Source organism: Myodes glareolus, chromosome 4 (assembly GCF_982192425.1).
Source record: "Myodes glareolus chromosome 4, mMyoGla1.1, whole genome shotgun sequence".
In the NCBI taxonomy this organism is placed as follows: Eukaryota; Metazoa; Chordata; class Mammalia; order Rodentia; family Cricetidae; genus Myodes; species Myodes glareolus.
This window is the reverse complement of record NC_142029.1, coordinates 37,525,571-37,545,385: the sequence shown is the minus strand read 5'-3', so window position 1 is coordinate 37,545,385 and position 19,815 is coordinate 37,525,571. Positions and strand designations below refer to the sequence as shown.

General features: G+C 41.8%; 1 protein-coding gene across 1 annotated transcript in view; it reads right to left on the bottom strand.

Annotated features, from left to right (window-relative positions):
- Positions 1-16,642, bottom strand: part of Ddx43 (DEAD-box helicase 43) — a 28,736-nt gene extending 12,094 nt beyond the window's left edge. Inside the window, exons 1-8 of the mRNA XM_085689440.2 lie at positions 16,301-16,642; positions 12,503-12,558; positions 10,458-10,584; positions 8,487-8,618; positions 4,637-4,718; positions 1,344-1,500; positions 993-1,111; positions 24-134 (exon numbers count right to left, since the gene is read on the bottom strand). Coding sequence (XP_085545566.1) covers positions 24-134; positions 993-1,111; positions 1,344-1,500; positions 4,637-4,718; positions 8,487-8,618; positions 10,458-10,584; positions 12,503-12,558; positions 16,301-16,556 — 1,040 coding nt within the window. The 5' untranslated portion in view covers positions 16,557-16,642. The remainder of the gene's footprint in view (positions 1-23; positions 135-992; positions 1,112-1,343; positions 1,501-4,636; positions 4,719-8,486; positions 8,619-10,457; positions 10,585-12,502; positions 12,559-16,300) is intronic.
- Positions 16,643-19,815: the final 3,173 nt, after the last annotated feature.

Here is a 19,815-nt window from a genome sequence, read left to right as displayed (position 1 = left end):
ACACTTCTATAGAAATGACTTACCTTTTAAGATCACTATATGAATATTTAGAACATTCAGCTTCTACTTGAAGGGCTAATTCCCGGGTTGGTGTAAGGACTAGCATGCCTGGTCCATTTCTTTGTTCTCTAGCTCTTTAAAAGGAAACAATAATAGTAAGTTATTTGTCTCAGGTGCATGGCAAGGTCATTTAGAGCAAGATTTGTAATGATGAGTGTCAAAGAAGCAGAAAAGACACATTTTTATTTTTTGGTGAAGTATATGATTAAAAAGTTCCTCCTGTAGGCCAGGTGGTGGTGGTGCATGCCTTTAATACCAGCATTTGGGAGGCAGAGGCAGGCATTTCTGTGAGTTTGAAGCCAATTTGGTCTACAAAGCAGATGTCAGGATAGACAGAACTATTACACAGAGAAACCTTGTCTCAAAATAAATAAATAAATAAATAAGTTCCTCGTGTAGACTTAATTTTATTAATTACAACTAATATACCTAAAAAATAAGCTGTTGGTATAAGTTTCTATAATTTTTATTATAAAGGTAGAGTTACCACAAAATGACAAAAGCCAGAAAATAAGTCACATACATCACAAATCCACTGCCTCAAATATTTACTTGTTCATTTAACATGACATTTTTTAACATTTCATTTGAAATGATAAACATTTTTTCATTGAATGGAACTATATTGGACAATACATTCATAGAAATTTAATTAAACAATATGATTTAGAACAATTTAGGCAATTTGATTCCAGTGTTTTTTATTGACTTCTGGTAGACAGTATCTATTGCTTCCTAAAATGGCTTTATGACAGTATATATCATAAGCATAGCCATGTGCAGCCTGGCAAAGAAGAGGCATCACTTTGACCAATGCAAGAAATGACACAACTTAATTACAGTTTTTGTTATATACTATATATGTTTATATAGTATATTTATATAGATATATAAATCCCTAATAAAAAAAATAGAGCCAAGGGAGTTCTTACAGTGGTTGAGAGTCTAGGTGGATAAATCCAGGCATTAAATAGGACAGTGTCTTTCCTGTTCCAGTCTGTGCTACTCCAATAAGATCTATTCCTTGTAGAACTATTGGCCACGCCTGTGACTGAAAAAAAGATCAATACTGAAACAAAAATCACAACTCCTCTTGCCATCCGTTTGTGCCCGTCAGCTCTAGGTTTTTAAACACATCTTGTCAGTCATTGGCAGTGCTGCAGGAGGTACTGGGCACATGCTTTTAAGACACAGCTATTCCCTGATTTAACTTCTAACATTTAACAGATATTATCTGGGGGGGGGGAGTGTTCAATGAAATATTGGAGTTAACAAAAGCATACCTGAATTGGTGTAGGTTTTTGAAAGCCTGCTCTTTTAATGTTTTCCATAACTTCTGGGTAACTTTGAAAGGCATCTTCAAATTTACATATAGGGTTAGGGATAGGACGTTTCTCACCATCTTTCAAGTCATCACACGTTATATTAAAATTTTCTTTCCTTTATAGAAAATACAAGTATTAGTGGATTTGTTCTCTTGACTTGAAAAGAAAAGCATCTTCCTTCCTTCCTTTCTTCCTTCCTTCCTTCCTTCCTTCCTTCCTTCCTTCCTTCCTTCCTTCCTTCCTTCCTTCCTTTTTCTGGTTTTTCGAGACAGGGTTTCCCTGTTTAACAGTCCTAGCTGTCCTGGAACTAGATCCTGAAGACCAGGCTGGCCTCGAATTCACAGGGATTCACCTGCCTCTGCCTCCCGAGTGCTGTGATTAAAGGCGTGTGACACCACGGCCCTGCCCAAGAAAAGCATATTTCTTACAGTCAGTTCAGGTAATAGCCAGAAAGTCATCTGTGATTGATTAAAACCAGATTTTTTAAGGTGCTATAGATTAAGAAATGAAGGGCTGGACATGGTAGCACACAATTGGAATGCCAGCACTTGGAAGTGGCGACAGAAGGATTAAAAGTTTGAGGCCAGCTTGGGCTATACACTCTGTTTCAAAACAAATAACTAAACAAAAGAACTAGGACCCTGTTTCCCTCTTAAGTGAGGGTGCAGAGGTAAAGGAAAACCTAATTCTATGGGTGAATGAATGAATGAATAAATAAATATGGAAAATGGGACCCAAATATGTGCATGATAATATAAAACTAGGCTAGCAGATGTCCTAAGATGAGTTATTTGACCAAGGCTTAGCATTATCTCAATCATCTTTCTGCTACATCTATTTTTTTTTTTGCAGAACCTCATGTGGACTTGGCTAGTCTCAAACTTCACACGTAGTTTACACTGACATTGAACTCTTTCCTCATCATCTTACCTCAAACTCCAAAGTGCTAAGATTTCAGACATGCACTACTATGCCCGCCTGTCATTTTTACAACAGACTTATTTGTAAGATTTGTGTCAGTTTTTAAGGTTGCTATTAACGGGATGAAGAGATGGTTCAGTGGTTAAGAGTGCTATTTGCTCTTGCAAAGAACTGGGGTTCAGTTCCCAGTACCCACATGGTGGCTATCACAGTTTGTAACTCCAGTTACGCCCTCTTCTAGCTTCCTTGGGAACCTAATGTATGTGGTATACATATATACATGCAGCCCAAACAATCATAGACTCACAAAAAAAATCTTATTACTTCAGATAAGAACTCAAGAGGTTGAAAAATTATTCTTTGTTTTGTAGTAGACAGATAATTACAGAAAAGTACACCTGGCCAAAACTGAGAGAACAAACTGACTGTAATGTCCAGCTCCAATTGATAGATCTACATCTGAGACAGGCCCTATATCTCAGGCCAGAGGAACACCACCAAAGACAAGGTGGAACGATTTCAAGAGCCAGAGGACCAGGTCACCTTTGGTGAAATCGCGTCTTCTAGATATGAGAGGGAAGATATACCCATGAAATCTCAAATATATTCCTAAATACCAGTTGACATGCCAAGATTGACAGGGTCAATCTTTCATAAGGTCCCACCCCCAAATGAAGAGCTATAGGGAACTATGAATGTTGAGGGAGGAAGAATCAGTCATCCCCAAGGACAAAGGCCCTAACTGGTTATTTACCACCAAATAGTCAGCCCTGAAAACATACATACATATAAGCAACAACAAATGGACTCAGCAGGTTGTTTAATTCATGTAACAATGATATGTAATAGTAACAAAGAGAAAGAGAAAAAAACCATGCATTTGAGAAGATGTGGAAGGGACAAATGAGGAGTTGGAGGGAGGAGAGGCAAGGGAGAAATGATGTAAGTACAGTACACATATGTGAAATTTTTAAAAATGAAAAGAAGTGCTAGTCAGATGGCTCAGTGAATAAAGGTGCGTGACAGTGAAGTTGATGCTCCATCCCTGAGACCCACAGAGTAGGGGAGAAGCAACTGCTGCAAGTGATCCTTTGGCCTCCATATGTGCGCCAATGCTGTGCATGTATGTATGCACACATACATGCATATATAAGTGTAATTAAAAAGCAATGGGATTCATTACAAAAGAAATTACCATATTAAAAAAACAAATTTTAAAAACCTTTTCACTGTTAGCTGAGGAAATAGCGAAGTTGTAGAGTATTGGCCTCGAATGCATGATGGTACACACTTATAATCTCATCAAAGGAAAAGTAGGGGCAGGAGGATAATGTGACATACAGCAGCTCTTTTTTTCTTTGAGACAGGGATTTGTATTCCAGACTGTTATCAATCTCATTATATAGACAAGGATGATCTTCAACTTCTGATCCTTGCCTTTATCTAGAGGGCTGGGATTGCAGGCATGTGCCATCTTGCCGTCACGATACTAGGAACCAAACTTAGGGTTTTGTGCATGCTAGGCAAGCATTCTACCAATTGAGCTATATCCTCAGTCCTAGAGTAACTTTTTCATTTGGCAGGGGAGGGACAGGGAGGACCAAATACAGAGTATTGCACATGCTAGGCATGTACTCTACTACTAAGAGGCACCTCCAGCCCTAGAATACTTTTGTCAGAATGCATATACTTTAAAATAATAATAAAAGCATAGCAAATATATAAACTAGTAGCAGTTGTCTATTCTCAGCATGAAGTTTTATAAGCTGTACATAAACACACTATACTCTGACTAGCATAGCTTTAGTTTACCACCGTCATGTCACCACATACATGTGAATAATGCATTGCATTGTTTATTGCAGCTACAATCACTTCAAAATAGTACTTCTTCAGGTACGTTATAATCTATGGGGTCACTATCATGCATTTTGAGGTTGACTGTTACATCCCCAGCATTGCATTTAGTTCCTTGGCTATAAGAACCACAGTAAGTGTTCGGGTGCTAAGCATGGCCTCTGAGACACAAACAGACCAGCTTCCACCATCACAACTGGACATTTGTTGTTTGTGACAGTCTTGCTGACCTTGAACTCATGATTCTCCTACCTCTGCCTACTGAGTGCTGGGATTACAGACATGTGCCACCATGCTCCACTGTAGTATTTGACAACACTGCTCTAAAACTCATCATATAAGATGCAGCTAAGATTTCAGTCGAGCAAACATGAAAGCTGGGAATAGTGTTACAATACAACCATTCAAAATCCTTGCCTAACAAGTCAATAGTAAGAACCTAAGAACACTGAGGTAATGAAGCAACTACCCACCTCCAGTTGTCTATCTGCACTTGTGACATTGAGCTGGTCGTTGCTGATTCTATGTAAAAGTTTTTCTTAATTGGAGGTAAATCTGGGACAAAGATGACAATCCAAACTTAGATAAAAAATGAGAATGTACATTTACTAACACTTATTCAAAACTACAGATTTCAAACTAGAATAATATTAAGTTCTCTATGCGCACAGTTTTTGATAGTTCTACATGTTGCTGTCTAGGCTTATGCCAGTCTAAAAGATCTCCTTTTGGTTTCTCTTTCAACTATATTTTTTTCACCCAGGGAGGACTCTTTTAAAAAAATTTGTATTTTGTTACTTATTATATATGTTTATGCATATCTGTGTGGGTGTATGCCACCCACAGCCTGTGGGTGGCCAGAAAAGGCAGTTAGGTCCTTTGGCAGTTGTGAGTCACCCAACAAGTGTGCTGGGAATTGAACTAGGCTTCTCTGCCAGAGCAGCAGGTATCCTTAATCATTCAGGCATGCCTACAGCCTCCAGGAAGGAATCTTTTACGTTAAAGGAAAGGAAAGTATGATTTTTTTTTCTATGCAGGGTCTCACTGTGTAGCTCTGACTGTCCTGGAGTTCACTATGTAGACCAGGTTGACCTCAAACTAACAAGAGATCCACCTGCCTCTGCCTTCTTCATACACTCTGAATGCTGGGATTAAAGTGTGTACCACTGGGCCTGGCTGGAGAGCATGATTTTTAAAGAAGCCCAACTTACTGCAACAGATGAATTTGCTTTAAAACATTTTAGATTGACTTTAATTTTTCTTCAAAGGTCCATAACATTAGTTTAAAATCTTTCAGATTTATTTATTTTTATTTATTTAGTTTTGGAAACAAAATTTCATTATGCAGCTCTGACTGGCCTTAAACTTAGAGATCTGCCTGCCTTTGCCTCCTGTGTGCTGGGAATAAAGGCATCTGCTATCACACCAGGATACTTTTATTATGTGTATGAATGTGTGTCTACATGTGAGCATGTGAGTGAGGCTTGCAGGTCATGGCATTGAATTCCCCCTGGAACTGATCCTTAGGAACCAAACTCCTGTCTTCTGCAAGAGCAGTACATACACTCTTAATCAAGGCATCTCTTCAGGCCCATACCATTAGCATTTATTTTTGTAATGTTGATAACCACACCCAGACCTTCTTGTTCAGAAACTTACTCTACTACTGATCCACAAATTCCCAGCCCCCATACTACTTCTTTTTGGCCTTAAATATAAATTCTCAATTTTCTGAGGTTGTTTCTGTCTGTCTGAGTCTCTCTTTGTGTGAGCATAGTGTATGCATGTATGGATGTATGCATGCATATATGTGTGCACGTGCAAGCCAGAGAATGACAGTGGGTGTCCTCCTCAGTTGCACTCTCACTGAATTTGAAGCTCACCAACTGGCTAGACTGGCTGGCCAGTGAACTCTTAGGATCTACTTTTCTCCATTCCCCAAGCCATGAGATTACAGACGATCAGCCCCCATCTTCCTTTATATGTGGGTGTTGGAGATCTGAACTTGATCCTGCTGCTTATATGACAAGCTCTGTTGTGACTCTGCAGACCCTGAGGATGTAAAAGCACCTCTTCTAAGCTTAAATCCTTACGCAGTGCCCCATAGCACTAAAAACTTAACATGTAGAGGTTCAGGCCCACACGATGATGTAGTCACTAACACTTTGATTAGTTTATTAATAATGTACTATTTTTGTGTACATGTGAAGTATGTATGAATGTGTATACAAACATCTGTGTGTAAGAGTATGTTGCAGCTTACTGAGGCCAAAGGACATCACATATTCTCTGGATACGTGTAGGAGTTTTTTCTGTTTATGTGTTGCTTTCATTGGTTGAATAAAGAGACTGCCTTGGCCATTTGATAGGGCAGACTTAGGTAGACGTAGTAGACAGAACTGGATGCTGGGAAGAAGGACAGACAGGAAGACACCATGATTCTCCTGCCTGAGACAGACACTGGTTAGAATCTTTCCCCGTAAGTCACGACCTTGTGGTGATATACAGATTATTAGAAATGGGTTAAACTAATATGGGAGAGTTAGCCAATAAGAGGCTAGAAATAATAGGCCAGGCAGTAATTTAATTAATATAATTTCTGTGTGGTTATTTCGGGGGTTAAGCTAGCCAGGCAGTGGGATGTGGCCCATCCCCCTCTTACTACAATTCCCCTCTATCCCTTTCTATCTTATTTTTTTGAGGCAAGTTGTCTTGGTGGACCTGGAGTTCAAATTTTTCAGTTAGGCTGGCTGCCAGTCCTCCTGGTTCCACCCCTCTAACCCCAAGCTAGAGGTACAGGCATTCACAGGACCACATCCAGCTTTTTATGTGGGTGGGGTGCTAAGAGCTAAACCCAGGTCCTCATGATTGTGCAATAAATACTTTTGCACACTGAGTCATCTCTCTCCAGCCTATACAACCAAAAATTAAATAATGATGCTGTATTGTTGCTTCATTTTAATAGCCAAGTTTCGTGCTTAATTCGAGCCTGAAAGTAGACATTTCATGAAGCAGGACTTCTTAAACTTTTATCTCAGAACCACTTTTCACTTGTGAAAGTTTTAAATGACCTTGACTGTTATATAAAACAGGTAAATATATCAAACAATCACTGATATTAAATCAGAGATTTACTTAAAAAATTCTTTGGTATATATAGAATTTTACCATTTATTAAAGATTAATGTAAGATTGTATTCTAATGAGATAGATGTGCTTATCTATTTTTTCTTTTATTTTTTTTGTTTGGTTTTTCAAGACAGGGTTTCTCTACATAACCCGGGCTGTCCTGGAACTTGTTCTGTAGAGCAGTCTGACTCCTGAGTGCTAGGAAGATGTGCATCACCACTGCCCAGCTTATTTATTTTTATACAAAGAATTAAATCTTAGTTGAATAACTATAGTGCAGGGTATAGAGCACTATCACTAGTTTTTAGAATTGTCAGTATTTTATATTCTAATCATTTATGCTTAAGAATGTCACTTTACACAAATATATAGTACAAAACGGTGATTTCATAAACTGTTGGAAATTCTATGCTAATTCCAAGGCAAATCATTGAATATTTTTCTTTTTTGAGAGTCCTCTGCAACTCAAATATCAATTTTTTAATTATTCTTTTACTTTTTTTTGAGGCAGAGTCTCACTATGTAGCCCTGGCTGGCTTGGAATTTGCTATATAGACCAGGCTGGCCTCAAACTTAAAGAGATCTCCTTGTCTCTGCCCACAGAATTCTGGGATTAAAAGTGTATGATACCATGCCTGACCAGCAACTTTTAGAATCAAACATTCTAAAACAGCATAATTCAAAGATATACTAATTTGATATTTAATATGCTGAGGAATGCCTAAAAACTACCAACTCTTTTTCTGTAGTTAAAGCATTATGTTTCTCTACAGTCAGAAAACTTTGCATGTACAGTAAAATACCCTGCAATTGATAACATAGAGTATCAAACCTGAGCAGAGGTATTTCAGGCGGCATCTAGTGATGGTGTGCGGTAGGATGGAATGTACCATCTATGTGTAAACACAGAGCGCATGTCCAAACCAAGGCTGTGGTGAAGGCTGCCTGTGCTGTGACACAGGTGAGCACGGCCCAAAACGCTTCAGATCTATTATGCTTCTGATTTTGATTAATGTTTGGTCACTGAGTGTCCAGAAACCTTGTACTGTTGCCACATTTTTCATGACCTTTAAATTCAGTTACATGATCCTGCAGGGGTCATGACTCACAGGTTAAGAAGCTGGGTTACAGAGGACATGAACTTCAGTAAAGAAATAGTGCCTCTGCCCACAAATGGTAGGATACAGCACTGACCTGCCCACTTTTTCTTTTCCCATTTCAAAGCATCTTCTCGGATTTGGTCCCAATCTATCAAAGGCTGATCTTCTGTTACACTGTCACTTGTGCTGGTATCTGTTCCAACAGAAGGTTGGAATTCAATAATATCTGTTAAAAGATTTTTACAAAATTAGCTTTGAAGTAAATCCTGACAGCACAAGATCCCCAATGCAATATTTTTGTGTTTATTTATATGAGGATATTAATATTAATGTAAAAAAATCTGTAATTTCCAGGGTCTAGGGAGATGGTTCTATGTAAAACACAAAGCAAGCATGAGGACCAGATTTGGATCCCCAGCCCCCACGTCTGCTCCAAGTGGGCATGGTGGTCCTCCTGGAACCACAGAAGAGGGAGGTGGACACAGAGGTTCTCAGAGCAGGCTGGCCAGCTTGAGTAGCTCAGTCAGTCTGCAGTAAATCAAAGACCCTACCTAAAATAGGTGGAGAGCACCCAGACCTACTGCTGGCCTCTGAATACAAGTTAGAGCACACACACAGGACCAATCTTTACCCTTAATACTAAAGTGTGCATTAAAGAGTTCTCTCATTTGAACTTACCTGTGGCTAAAAGTAAGACTAGATTTAACCATAATAGTTAAGTAGCCACAGGTATTATGTATGTTTTTTTTACATCCATTTATTTTTGCTTATTTTTACAGTGTGTGTGTATGTGTGTGCACTCACATGTCCCTGAATATGCCATGGGGTACAAGTCAGAGGACAACATGTAGGAAGTAGTTTTCGCTTTCTACTATATGCATTCTGGGGATAGAACTCAGGTTAGTTTGTTATTCTTGGTGGCAAGCAACTTTACTGACATTATGTAATTTTAAAAAGCCAAAGTAATCTAGCCCTTTATTGAAAAATTGTGTAGATCTGGAACATCTAAAGCTTTGCCTGAAGAAAGGAATCAAGTATGATGTTTATAACACTGAAAAAGAACCAGGTATGGTGAAGCGCATTTGTATTCCCATTTCTCCGGAGGCTGAGTGAATGAATGGATTATGAGTTTGAGATCACCTTGTCCTACATATGGAGACTCTGCATCACAGAAGAGAACAAAACCAATAAAAAATAATGGTAAAAAGTATCTTTAAAATACGACAAGAAAAAAATCAATAAAATGATTCCTAATGATATTCTGCTATACTTATAGACTGAAGCCTAGTATAACTGTCACCAGAGAGGCTTCATTCAGTAACTGATGGGAGAAGACCCAGGGCCAAAAACATTAGGTGGAGCTCAGGGAATCCCACAGAAGAGGGAAAGGAGGGACTATAGGAGCCAGAGGGGTCAAGGACATTAGAAGAACATAGCCCACATAATCAACCAGGGTTCACAGGGGGCTCATAGAGACTGAAGCCATCAGGGAGCCTGTATGGGTCTGACCTAGGTCCTCTGCATATGTGTTACAGTTATGTAGCTTGGAGTTCTTGTGGGACTCCTAACAGTGGGAGTGGGGGCTGTCTCTGACTATTTTGTCTCCTTTGGGGGCCCTTTTCCCCCACTGAGTTGTCCTGTCAGCCTTAATATGAAGGTTTGAACCTAGTCATATTATAACTTGTTATGCCATGTTTGGTTGATATCCATGGGAGGCCTGCTTTTTTCTTAAGGGAAATGAAGGAGGAGTGGATCTGAGGGAGAGGGGAGATATGGGAAGGGCCTGGGAAGAGAGGAGGGAGGGGAAACTGTGGTTGGGATGTAATATATCAGAGAAGAATAAATAAATAAAATTTAAAAATATCTAGAGTAGCTGGACATTGTGGTATATGCCTTTAATCCCAGCACATGGGAGGCAAAGGCAGGCAGATCTTTATGGTTCAAGGTCAGCTTGGTCTACACACAGTTCCAGACCAGCCAAAGGCTACATAGTGAGAATCTGTCTCAATAACAACATCAATAAAAACAATAAACTAAAGCACTTAAGTGTGTAAAAATTACTTACCAACTTTGTGTCCTGGAATGTAATTTTGTTGTTTTTTAACAACATTATCTATCACTGTTTTTGCTTTTGTTTGCATGGCTTTATTGCCAAAAATTTTGATTTCTGCCTCAGGACTTCCTTTTATTACCTAGTTAAAAAGGGAGAAACAAAGGTGAGATTGAAGTCTCCTCATCAAGCCTAATAATTAATTACTCTACTTCAGATAGTAAGAAAGAATGTAAACACGGTCTTGCTACTATTCCATATCCAGTCTGACTAGGATCCTATGACTCCTGATGGGTAACAATGACAATCTGTAAACTTAAATTCAGAACACACTGGTAGAGGGAAAAATAAAACAATACAGGGGCTGCTCAGATGGCTCAGCAGTCAAAGGAACTCACTCCCAAAGCCTGGCTTTGAGTTCAATCTCTGGATCCCACTGAACACCACACACAACCCTCTGGTGTTTGTGCTCCCCCCGCCCCATATAAAAAGTAAAATTAAAATAAAAGGATTCTCTAATTAACACATGTATGTATACATGTATGCAATGATAGAGTTAGTTTTGCTTTTGATTTAGTTTTTTGAGACAGGGTTTCTCTGTGTAGCCCTGGCTGTCCTGGAATTCACTCTGTAGACCAGGCCAGCCTTCAACTCAGAGAGCTGCCTGCCTTTGTCTCCTGAGTGCTGGGATTAAAAGTGTGTGTCACCGTTGCCCTGCAGATTTGGGTTTTCAAGGCTAGGGTAATGAGAACTAGGATAGAATACAATTTATTACACCACTGAGGACTGAACCCAGGGCTTCACACAGGTTAGGGAACTATCTCCCAGCCCTCTTTTCACATTGTATTTTGAGTCAGAGTCATGCTAATTTACCCGGGGTTGGCTATGAACTCATACTGTAGCCCAGGCAGGCCCTGAACTTGTGATCTTCCTGAGCAAATGGGTTTATAGGCCCACAGCACCAGGGCTAGCAAATGACATATTTAAATGTACTTATCAATATTCATCTTGAAAATTACTCTACGTCAAGTGTTGTCTTTCTTGGATGGTTATTCAATGTTTGTCAACTCCAGGGTTTACAGATATAAACAACTCTGTGTTAAGTGCTAAATGAAGCCATTATAAGATGCTGGGAGGATGTCATAACTTGACTCATCTGAAGTTCAGTGGAAGTTGCCTAGAAAGAGACAACTGCAGGGTGACAGTGTGAGGAAGTATTAGGCAGTCTTCAAATATGCCAGGCCAAGTGGACTATGCCCAGGAGTCTGGGATTACCAGGCTCGGATCTTGGCTGCTGCAGGTAGTGTACACATGTAATTCTACCATTCACGGGCTGAAGAACAGGAGACTCTGGAGTTATAGGGCCGGTCTGAACTAAATACCATGTTCCAGGCCAATCTGTGTTGAAAATTGAGACCTTGGGTTGGACTGGTGAGATGGTTCAGTGGGTAGAGGTGCTTGCTGCCAAGCCCAGTGACCTGAGCTAGATCTCTAAGAACCACATACTGAAAGGGAACCAACTCCTGAATGCTGTTCTCTGACCTCCACATGTCACAGGTGCTAGTATATGAATGCACACATATGTACACATTCACAAATAAATATAATAAAAATAAAAGGTCTGGGATGTATTTCTGTGGTAGAATGCTTGCCTAGAATACACACGAGACTGTGGGTTCAGTCCCCAGTACCCCAACTAAATAGCTTAAAAAAAAAAGACTAGAGAACCACCAAAGGCTCTTATGCAGAAAAGGAACTATATGACTATATTTTAGGGAGACTCCTCTGACTAGTGGAGAATGGTGAGGAGACTAGAAGAAAGCTGGACAACTAAGGGAAAATGAAAACCATGGAAAATACAGGGTAGAGACAAGACTCTGCAGAAGACAAGGGCTGCTTTCTCAGCCTGAGAATTTAGTGACGCCTTTCACTGTCAGTATGATTAAGAACATGAAGAGCTCTGGCCGTGTACTTTACCACGTTAAGCACAAAGCAGATGCTAGTCAGGGGTTCCTTATGAAGAGTTATGCTCTCAGGTTTCAGGAACACAAATCACTTACCTGTATTCTAGTGTTTGTTATATTTTGGATTTCTCTAATTTTTGACCCACCACGACCTGTTTAAAAAAAATAAAGAAATCTATGATTATGAACTGAAATCAGTAAAAGGGGTCTATGTAGTTCCCTCAAAGGCCTTTGTGTGGCTCATCCTCAGATCATTCGAGGGCAGGTTCTTAGGGTGCAGGAAATACTTTCTCTTTTGGAAGGGGGAAGAGGCTGACATTTCATATTTGTTGTTTGTTTTTTGTTTATTTTGTTTTTTCTTGTTTTCTGAGACAGGGTTTCTCTGGTTAAGAGCCCAGGTTGTCCTAGAACTCTCTCTGTAGACCAGGCTGGCCTCAGATTCACAGAGATCCGCCTGCCTCTGTCTCCCGAGTGCTGGGATTAAAGGCGTGTGCCATGACACTTAGCAGACATTTCACATTGTGTGCAGAGTAGGAGGCTTCTTTCACTGAGATGGAGGCAAAGAGTCTATTCCAGTACGTACAAAAATTGGATCCAAACTGCATTGAAAACAATGTAAAGAAATTGGAGCCACTGTTAACAATAGCAAAATTCAGGATTTTTGTTTTTGTGTTTTGTTTGTTTGTGTTTTAGGACAATGACTCACAAAAGCATCCCAAACTGGCCTTAAACGCAAGGCCATCCTCCTGCCTTTGCCTCCTAAGTAGAGGCATTTCAAGCACTGAACCAGCACATCTAGCAAGGAAGGAGAGGTAGAGCCGAGTGGTACAGCACCTGTCTGAGTAGCCTAGGACCCTGGTTAGAATCCCTGACAAATTCGAAGGGTGAGGGGTTTGAACAGACATTCTTCAGAAACATTTAAGTCTATAAGGTGTTCAGCATCTCCTAAGAGTAAAACATAGACTATAACTACAAAAAGACTGCCTTCTTTTTTGTCTTAAAAAGATTTTATTTTAAAAACATGGTTTCCTAGTTAGGGTTTCTATTGTTGTGACAAAACACCATGACCAAAAAGCAAGTTGGAGGAAAGCGTTATTTGGTTAACGCTTCCAGATCATAGTCAATCATTGGAGGAAGTCAGAACAGGAACTCAAGCAGGGCTGGTATCTGGAGGTAGGAGCTGATGCAGAGGCCATGGAGAGGAGCAACTTACTGGCTTGCTTGTACCTAATCTTGTATATACCACTTCCATATGATAATAAACTGCTTCTATGCAAGTCCTACTTGATGACCTGGTGGCTCACTGTCAAACGCTCAGTTTACACTAAGGCCCAATAGTAGACCAATAGTCCTCTTTCAAAGGGAGAAGAGTCTGCAGATGATGGTTGAGCCTTGCTCCAAAATCCAAAATGTCTTCTGTGATTCATCTAGAGGGGCTTGTCAAAGGTCCAAGCACCATCCCCATCAGCCACTGACACCTCAAGTACCATAGGGTCTTGCTGGATCATATGGTCCAAGTGGTAGAGCAACCTGTACTGCAGCCTGGACCTGTTGAGGAGCCTTCTCTTGTTTCAGGCCCCACACAAAGTTAGCAGTTTTCCAAATCACTTTAGTATGGGACAGAGTAGCACACCCAAGTGAGGAATGTGCTGTCTTCAGAATCCAAAGAGGCCTAGTAAACATTGTGCTTCTTTCTCAGTGGTGGGAGGGATTAGGTGCAATAATTTATCCTTCACCTTAGAAGGAATATCTCTGCATGTCCCCATACCACTGGACTCCTAAGAATTTCACTGAGGTAGAAGGCCCTTGAATTCTGGTTGGATTTATTTCCCATCCTCTGATGTGCATATGTGTTATCAAAATGGTTGCTACCTCCTGCCCACTTGATCCAATCAGCATAATGTCATAAATATAATGCACCAGATTGATATTTTGTGGAAGAGACAAATGATCAAGATCTCTTCTAAGTTATGACAGAGAGCAGGCAAACTGTAAAGGTATACTGTTGGTCTTGCCAACTGAAAGCAAATTGTTTCTGGTGGTCCTTATGGTCAGGTACTGAGGAAAAGGCATTTGCTAAATCATACCATGTACCAGATGTGTTAATTTGCTCAAGTAAGGACACCCTACATCTGGTACAGCCGCTGCAACTGGAGTTACTACCTGATCGAGTTTTTGATAGGTACGGTCACTCTCCACAATCCATCTGTCTTCTGCACTGTCCGGATAGGGGAGTTAAAAGGGAGAGAGATGTGTGAGAGCTAACACTGACTGCATCTTTGAAGTTCCTGACGGTGGCATTAATTTCTGCAGTTCCTCCAGGGATGCAATATTGTATCTGGTTCACTATTTTCTTCAACAGCGGCAACTCTAACGAGTTCCATTTGCCCTTCCAAACATAATGGCCCTCACCCCACAGGTCAGGGAACCAATATGAGAATTCTGCCAACTTCTAAGTATATCAATCCTAATTATACATTCTGAAACTGGGGAAATATAACCACCAGATGAGTTCAGGGACCTACTATGAGCTGGACATCAGCCAAAGCTCCACTAGTCACCTGACCTCCATAATCCCCTACTTTAATAGAAGGGCCACAATGTTCGTTGGGATCTCCGGGAATCAGCGTCAATTCAGAATCAGTGTCCAAGCGATCCCGGAAGTTGTTTCCTTTCCCCTAGTGTACAGTTCGTTATCTTTGTAAAAGGCTGTAGGTCCCTCTGGGAAAGAACTGGAGAAAGGCCAACTGTGAATGGAAATAAGCTAGTAGTTGTTCAGTCCCACAAAGCTGGGGGTCTCAACTGGTCTTCTGTAAAATATGTGGGAACCCCAAAGAGGTAGGCTCCATTGCAAGCGAAGGAATGGATCTTCTGGCAAGGTGTGGGCAAGCAGGCAAAGAAGGAACACTTCCTTCTTCCATTGACTTTATACAGGACTCCAGCATAAGGTGTGGTTCCTCCTGCCTCAAGATCTGGATCACAAGTGTGCCCTCCATTCTGAACTGCAGTTCATTCCAGATATAGTCAAGTTGACAACCACAAATGGCCATCACACAGGGTCTCACTATACAGGGCCAACCTGCCTGAACTTGATATATAGACCAGGACTGCTTCCACCTCCAGAGGACTGGGGTTAAAGGCCTACATCACCATGTCCTTCTTTATCCTTCTCTTTAAAAAAGGTAATTAGCAGCTGGGCAGTGGTGTCGCATACTTTTAATCCCAGCACTTGGGAGGCAGAGGCAGGTGGATCTCTGTGAGTTCGAGGTCAGCCTGGTCTTCAAGAGATAGTTCCAGGACAGGCTCCAAAGCTACAGAGAAACCCTGTTTCTAAAACAACAAAAACAAACAAACAGAAAATCCTATTGGCTCTCTGGTGTTCAAATACTGGGATTCTCGCTTAGATTCTTCGAGCATGAACCTTGGAAACGGAATCTGTCTACTTTAGTAAACAGCCTTAAAATATGATAAATATGCTACAACGCAGGTTCTTAGAACTAAAAATATTAACTCCAAGGACCCAGGGGATAAAAACTGTAACTGGAGCTAAGAATTAACGCCAGAGGGAAACATCCACATCGCTGTACATGCATCTAGGAGAAGTTGAACATTGCACCGCTAGGACTCCCCGTATGCAGCTTTCTGCAGTTCAGTTCAGCTAAACGAAGGCAAAGCCCAGGCTCTGACTTGTCACCTTCGAGGGTGTTCGCCCAAACAGCCCGCTCAGTACCGCGCTGCTGCCCCACTCCGGGAACGCGGAGAGACCCGCCCGTCAGCACCCGGCTTCACCGCGGACCCCGCGCGAGTCTCCCAGGAGGTTCTCTCCCGCAGACCCCGCCGGCCGTCCCAGAACCGCGCCCCGCGCTGCTCCCGCCGCCGCCCGTCCGCGCTCACCTATCACCGCGCCCACCACGTCGTTCTTCACCCCGAAGCAGAGCGGCGGTTCGCGGCGGCCGCCTGCGGCCGCGGCCTCGGCGGTGGCACCCGCGGGCTCTCTCCAGCCGCCGCCCGCCCCCCTGCTGCTACCGACCCGGCCCCTCCGGTTCTGCTCCTCCGCCGCCGTCCGACCGGCGCCGCGGGACCCCGCCGAGCTTCGCCGGGGAGCAACGCCCGAGGAGGAAGCGTTGGCTGCGGATTCCCGCCTAGACATGGCTCTCAGGAGAGCCGCGCGTCGCACGTCGCACGTCGTTTCCCCGCCGACTCTGCAGCACAGGCCGCGGCGTCGGAGAAACTCGGCTGCGGCCCGCGAGCTCGCCCGCCAGTCCTCGGCGCGCTCATTGGTCGCCGCGCCTCGGGGGCGGGGCCTGCCCGGCCTGGCCAATCCGCGCTCGCAGTCACGCGGCCGCCTGGACCTGTAAGACTCCTGGTGTCACCCAGCCTGAGGACTTCGCACCTTGGAGCCTGGGACACGTGCCTGGATCTCAACCGTGCCTCGAAATTCACATTCAAGACGAACTGATGGTGCAGGCTTAAGATCTGGGGCAGGAGAGTCTGTGCCACAATGAATTTAAGGTCAGCCTGGCAACTTGGTAAGACTCTTATCTTTAAAACGAAAATAAACCGATGAAAGCTTTGGGGATACAGCTCAGGTGTGGGGCACTTGCCTACCATAGGAGACTCTATGTACAATTTCCCATTGCTAATATAAGTAAAAGACTAGAGGCAAGGCTGAAGCACACCTTGCTTTGCAAGGATTCTGAAGCTGGATACACTCCTTCAGGAGGGCTAAACCACAGCATCTCTGCTGGGATTGGGATTCTCAAATTGTCTGAACATGTCTCAGAGGGTCAACCATCCCTCAGAGGACACTTAGAATCTTAGCACTGTGCTTGTAGGGACTGGGGGTCCATCCTAGACGAAATAATTACACACAATTAACTATAGTATTAGGTTCCCTGAAGCTAGATTTAATCTTCCTTTTAGGGGCTCAAGTGCTGGGATTACAGATGACTGCCATCATACCCAGATACAGCAACAGTATGTCTTGATGCAATACTTTCTGAAGAAATGTGAATAAAGCTCTTATCAAAGTTGGGTGTTTTTTGTTGTTGTTGTTGTTTTGTGGTTTTTTTTTTTTTTTTTTTTTTTTTTTTTTTAGCTATGTAGCTTTGGAGCCTTGTAGACCTCAAACTCACAGAGATCTGCCCTCCTGTCTCTGCCTCCTGAGTGCTGGGATTAAAGGTGTGTACCCCCCCACGGCCAGCTCTTGTTTTTTGTTTTTTGAGGGTTTTTTTTTTTGTCAAAGCTTCTTGGAATTACAAAAAACGCTGAACAAAATCAAACTAAAATGAGCCAATCACAAAATACGTCTTGACTATGCTTGAAGATGTAAAGAAATAATTTCAAACAGCACAGAATGGGATATGGACACAGGAGTTCAAGGAGACATGAGGAGCAGAGCAAGTCTTAAATGTCCCTACAGTTTCTGATCCTTAATCTGAAATGGGTGGTTAGCAGCCTTTAGAAATGACTTTGCTGGGTTTGATGTGCTAACATTAATGAGGAATTGTGCCTGGGTGCTTGTAGTGATATTTCATTTGTATTTTAATAAATAGAGCTTGCCTGTAGATCATAGCGTAAAATAGCCACACTGGTCATCTTTACAGACCAGGCAGTGGTAACACACGTCTTTAATCCCAGTAGCCACACTAGATAGCTGGCACTTGAGAGGCAGAGGCAGGCGGATCTCTGTGTGTAGCCAGCCTGGTCTACAGAGCAATTTCTGGACAGTCAGAGTTACACACTGAGAAACCCTGTCTTGAGCACTACTCCCAAAAGAGAGAAACGCATCGCTCCCAAGATTTCTAGAGCCATTTGAGATTCAAGTGTTATTTTTGAGTATATATAACCTTAACTTCATACAAACATCAAATTCATACTTCTGTTTATAGTTTGTCCTTTCACTTTACATTCAGAGAGGATAAATTTAGATTTTTTTTCTAATATTAAATTTGTTCTTTGCCAATTTCATGTATATGTTTATCTTGATTGCCCTTACCCTCAACCTACCTCTCTTAGCTGTTGAGACAGAATCCTGCTATATAGTCTTGGCTGATCTAGTCTGCAGCTTGAATAAATCAATCTGCCTGCCTCAGCTTCCCCAGTGTTGGGAGTACAGGTGTGCGATATCATGGTTGGTGACAGAAGTTTTAATTAGTAGCATATTGTTCTTTTGTGGCAATAGGTTTGGGGAGTTATTTGGAAAGGTCTGTTTCCCTTCTGATTACATAGCAGTTGACCCATGTATCCGTCCAGGGCTGCTTTAAAAATACAATTCTATGCAAGTCTACACTCCCAGCACTTGGAAGGGGATCATTACTACAAGTTCACATTTTCAGGGCTGTCTCATGAACAGAAAAAACAAAAACCATGAAACACAGGAAGAAATCTATTATTTTCTATGAAAATTATCTGACAGTCATTTTCTAAATACCCTGTCCTATTCTTCCTGTTCTCTCTCCCATGTTCCACCCCCATCCTTGAATTACTGCTTCACCCCAGCATTCACCCTTTTACTTTCATATCACATGGGTTCTATAACCCTCCTACTACTCTACTTTTTTAAATAACTTATTTATTTTTAATTTATATACATTGGTATTTTGCCTGTAAGTATATCTGTATGCGGAAATCAGATCCTTTTGAACAGGAGTTACAGACAGCTATGAGCTGCCATGTGGGTGCTGGGAATTGAATCCCGGTCCTCTAGAAGAACAACGAGTGCTCTTAACTGCTGAGCCATCTCTCCAGCCCCCGAATCCCACCTTCATGTGTCCTTTTCCTCTGTTTAGTCCCCTTTCTAGTTTCCTGACATCTTTGTCTCTCATTCTCACATAACTATGCATACATACAAATTAGAAACTAAGATCTGCTTGTGAGAACGTAGACTATTTAGCTTTCTGAGCTTGGGTTACCTCTCTTACTATAATGTTATAATTTAGCAATTTTCCTGCAACTTGTTTTATTTTTCTTCATGGGAATTATTCATGGAAAAATGTAACCCTTTGATTATTCATCTCTCCACCGAAGGACACCTAGGCTGATTCCATCTTTCCTAATAGAGCAGCAGGGAACATGGATGAGCAAGAATCCTTTGGGTTTATGCAAAGGAGAAAGAGAGCTGGTTCTTGTGGTAGTTTATTTGTAGCTTTTTTTGGGGGGGGGAATCTCCTCTGATTACCATAGTGGTTTACACTCCTACCAAGAGTGAATAAGTGTTCCCCTTTACTCACATCCTTGCCAGCATTTACGATCATTTATTTTCTTGGTGAATGTGGAGGCCCAAAAATGTGAGCCTATTTCCACCTTGTCTGAAGGTCAGAGAGTTTCAGCTTGCTCAGAGTTGTTGCCTTTCCACCCTGAGCAAAGGTCAGAGAGTTGGAACTTGAATTTCGTTCAGGCATAGAGGA